The sequence below is a fragment of the Episyrphus balteatus genome, chromosome 1, assembly GCF_945859705.1.
Source record: "Episyrphus balteatus chromosome 1, idEpiBalt1.1, whole genome shotgun sequence".
In the NCBI taxonomy this organism is placed as follows: Eukaryota; Metazoa; Arthropoda; class Insecta; order Diptera; family Syrphidae; genus Episyrphus; species Episyrphus balteatus.
The window spans coordinates 160857160-160861889 of record NC_079134.1 but is presented as its reverse complement, the minus strand read 5'-3'; the positions used below and the strand labels follow the sequence as shown (position 1 = coordinate 160861889).

The 4730-nt window shown below is 32.4% G+C and overlaps 1 protein-coding gene across 1 annotated transcript; it reads left to right on the top strand.

Annotated features, from left to right (window-relative positions):
* Positions 1 to 3229: 3229 nt before the first annotated feature.
* Positions 3230 to 4730, top strand: LOC129905968 (uncharacterized). Its single transcript, XM_055981596.1, has 2 exons — positions 3230 to 3305; positions 3373 to 4730. Exons 1-2 carry the CDS (start codon positions 3291 to 3293, stop codon positions 4576 to 4578), a joined length of 1221 nt encoding a protein of 406 aa, XP_055837571.1. The 5' UTR covers positions 3230 to 3290; the 3' UTR covers positions 4579 to 4730.

Below are 4730 nucleotides of genomic sequence, written 5' to 3'. Positions count from 1 at the left end.
AATTATATTTTTTGCTGAAATTTTTTAAACAATTGAGGCCAGAGCAGGCGATGTAATTAATAGAAATTAAACCTCTTGATTAAGGTAGGTACTAAGTATCAGAAGAAAATGAAAATAATAAAATGCACAATTTTCGCTTTTTTACGATCTCAACTGAATACAGAAATACAGTGTAGGGTAAGTCGGGGGAATATGCCACACTTAACAGTAAAACAATCGTATTAAATAGTAAAAGCAAGTTTAGTTCAAGATTTTTTTTTATTAACTTTAATTCGTTTAATTCATTTTAAATAAAGTTTTAAAAAACCTTAAAAATTAGCATTTTACCCACATGTGAGGGGAATATTCCACTTCTAACGGGTGGATATGCCGGAAGTGTCATTTTCACTTTCGTTTTCCTTTTTGTTCTGTTAATTCTGCTTTGTTTTGTTGGTGTGCAACGTACATGAACAGTTAAAAGGAAATAAAACCTGCAGGGTATATTCCCTTTTTGTTTGGGTAATAACACCTGCAGGGGTTATTGCCGCGGGTTTTATTGCACTACACCAAATTAACGCCAAATATCATGTCTAGACAGGAACACACGTTAGGTTTACATATCGAATTTTACCTTTTTTGAAGTATCTTTCATATATTTAATTGAAAAATCAACAAAAATAACGTTTTTAAGCAAACTAAGTTTAAAGAAAAGACAATTAGATTTATGTTTTCTCGCATATTTTCAAAAATAAATAAACAAATGACTTGAGCTTCCTTGTGTCAGGTGAACTAAGCATTACTGAGCGAACTGCATTGTCAGAATTGCCTATATGAGCTTTGTAGTGTAAAATATTGAAATGTGGCATATTACCCAAACTGGCATATTCGCCCGACTTACCCTACCCAAATGTTCAAACTTCTTCCTTTTTTTGAAAAAAAAAATAATTTTTGAAATTGTTTAATTGTTGTTTAACCAAACTTTTGCAACTGAAAATACTTTAAACTCTTTAAAATACTTTCCAGCAAAATAATTGTAGGTATCAATTCTTTTTGCATTCTTCGTTCAACTTTCTTTCAATTAACTTCTTTATTTATGAATGTTAATTTTCCAAAACAGTGAAAACATCTTCGATTGGGTTTTTTGACCCTTATTCAAGACTTTTGGAGGTTTTACGGACTTTTTGCCTGCATACCGTTTTTAACATACAGTACCTTGCCATATTATTAGGCCCGAACGAAAAAAATACAACTTTTTGGTTCATGTTGCTCAATTTTTGAAGTTTTTGTCGAAATATCTAAAAGTTTTTTTTTGTCTCATTTACTTAAACTTATCGTGAAAATACGGATTGATTTAAAAAGAGTTAAAGAATTTATAAATTTTTATACAAAATAACGTGCAAAGGGATTAAGCTCTTAAGGGGGGAAATCCCTCTGGAATTTTTTATTTTTGCATTATTTTTTTTCCCTAATAACTTAATTTATCAACCGAAGAAACTATTTTCAGTGGTTTTAGCCTTAAATGAAGCCTCATAAGTTCCTAAATAGTCCCGAAATCAATGCGCTCCGAACCCACCATAGTACGAAAACGAAAACTTTAAACGCATTTTTCTTGAAACGCCTTTTTTTTCACGCCGTGCAACGTAACTCAAAAACTAATTAAGCTTTCGACTTGAAATAAAGTGCAAATTACTCGTTAACTAACTGGCCACTGCATGAACCTAAAAGTTCAACAAATTTTTACAATAAATATTTTTTTTAACAATTTGTTTATAAAGAAACATTGTGTTTTTTCGGTTTTTTGGTCTCTAATTTTTATTTTACACTTGTTTTTAGTAAATTTAGGTTTATGCAATGCGTATAAATATATTTTATTGGAAAAAAATTACTTTTTTGATTATAAATAATTTTCTGGACCAGGGCATTGCACGGCGCAAACTCGAGGCGTCAACTTTAAAGAGCTGAAAAGCCGCCATTTTGTTTTTTTTTTTTTACTTAAAAAAAATTGTATCAATACTTCATTTTCATTATGTCAATAATATCATATACTTTTCCAAATTTCAATAAATGCTTTCGGTTTTCCAAACAAAATTATTAAAAAATCTGTCGTCCAGAGGGATTTACCCCCTTAAAGACGTTTTCGTTTTGATTCTAGGATTTCGGCATAGGCTCGAGGCTCAAAGATTCTATATTTGTGCATAATGGGATAATTTCCATAAAGCTAAGAGTTTCACGTTATTCCTCGATAAAAAAATTAAAGTATTGAAACGGTCTGGAAATTCTCCGGTCATGAATTCCATAGAAAACGGCTTTAAGAGCATAATCCCTTTTACACGTTATTTTGTATCGAAATTTATGAATTCTCTAACTTTTTTTAAGTCAAGCCGTATTTTCATGATAAGTATAAATAAGACAAAAAAATTTAAGATATTTCGACAAAAAAATTCATCAACATCCAAAAAATTGTATTTTTTTTCGCTTGGGCCTAATAATATGGAAGTTATAGTACTGATATCAGGGAACGTAGATCTTAAGCAATGCAAACAGTTATTCTAACATTGCTATTTAAGTAGGTATTTAAAAAACTGCATTTTTATTGCATTTTTTTTTTATATACCGAACTGTTTTTTTTTTCATGACTGTGACAGGACCTGTTTGTAACATTCTAATAAATAACTTAACTCTCACTCAAGAGCATTTTTGAACCCCAAAAAAGTCATGTATTTCAGACAAACAAAAGGCAATTTTTTTTTGAAAACTCAAAAGGGACACATCATTTTAATCTATTTGCTTACCTAGATAATAAATTGCAGGATATTTTAAAGTGAATACCAGATTTGGGATAGATAGATACATTTAAAAGTGCATATCAAATAAATATAGTGTGTTTTTGGAACTTGTTTTACTGTCAAGTTAAAGTATATAAAAAAAAAAATGTACTTGAATAATTTTGTCCATTTCAAGGATTTGTCTCGTTTTTTTGTTCTCTATACACAGAAATATAGACACAGGACCAGGACCTACATAGGGATGAAATAGAAACCTTTTAAAAAGCAATTAATACTTGTGAAATCCAAGGATATATCCGAAATAGAACTCTTATCAAAAAGGTTTACAATTATATTGATTTCCATATTCAAATCTCATATACCTGTTGACATAGGCAACATCTTACAAAAATGTAATTAGTTAGCAGGTAGACCCATAAGTAAAGAATTTTGGTATAAATTGAAAAGTTTAGTCCTTTTTCGTCACTAGTCTGAGTCCTGCATTCAGACAGGATTGTGCGATTGTGGTGATTTAAAAAAATAGCTATGGCGAAATTCATGGTGAGTTCATTTAATTTTTGTTTTTGTGAATTATTCTTATCAAAATTTTTATTTTTTACTCATTTAGATCATCTTGGCAACTCTATTTGCGTTTGCTACAAGTACACTATTACATAAAGGTAAAGGATACGGAAGTGGCCTTAAAAACTATCAAAATAATAAAGAATCACAACAAGGTTTTGAAGGACAAGGAAGTCAGCAAGGAAGTATTTTTGGAGAAACCAGTCACGACGAACAAGTTTTTGGAGGACAGTGGAGCGCCTTTGTAAAAAATAGTCAAAAGCAGCAGAGTTTTGGTGCAGATGCATATGCTTTCGGTAATAGTGGTCACCAACAGCAAGGTTTTGAAGGACAAGGAAGCCATCAGGGAAATCTTTTCGGTAAAGACGGTCAAAATCACCAAATTTTAGGACAACAAGGGAGTCTTTTCGGAAAAATTGGTCACGAGCAGCAAGTTATAGGAGGACAAGGAAATCTTTTCGGAAAAGGTGGTCACGAACACCAAACTTTTGAAAGTCAAGGAAGCCAACAAGGAAGCCTTATCGGAAAAATCAAAAATCGTAAGCAACAAGTTTTAGGACGCATAGGAAGTCTTTTAGGAAAAGGCAGTCACGAACAGCAAGCTTTTAAAGAAGAAGGCAGTCGTCAAGGAAGTCTTTTCGGAAACAAGCAGCAAGGTTTTGAAGGACAAGGAAGCCAGCACGGAAGTGTCTTTGGAAAAATTGGTCACGAGCAGAAGGTTTTAGGAGGACAAGGAAGTCTTTTTGGGCAAAGCAGTCATGAGCAACAAAATTTTGGTGGACAAGGAAGTGTCTTCGGAAAAGGTGGTCACGATCATCATGATTTTGAGGGACAAGGGAGCCAACATGGAGCTCTTTTCGGAAAAGACGGACACGGACAGCAAAGTTTTGGAGGAAATGAAAATTATAAGCAGCAAAGTTTTGAAGAACAAAAAAGTCTTGAGGAAAGTATTTTTGGTAAAGCCGGTCACGGACAGCAAGGTTTTGTGGGACAAGGTAGTCTCTATGGGAAAGGTAATCACGAAGATCAAGCTGTTGGAATACAATGGAGTGCCTATGAAAAAAGTGGTCAGGAGCAACAAGTATTAGGGGGACAAGGTAGTCTGATCGGTAAAGGTCATTACGAGCATCAAGTTTTTGGAGGAAACAGTAGTCCATTAGGACTAATTGGTCATGGACATCAAGATTTTGCAACTCACCGAAATGTTCATGACCATGGTCATGGTTATGGTCATAAAAATGGTCGTAAATAAGTGATATTTTAGTGTAGTTAGTATTCCCATTGTATACATAGATGAGTTATTAAGATACATCTATAAAGCAAACAAACTATATAAATTTTTTATTTTTTTATGTCTTGACTATAATTTATTTATTTCAATTATAAATGAATGCTACATATATG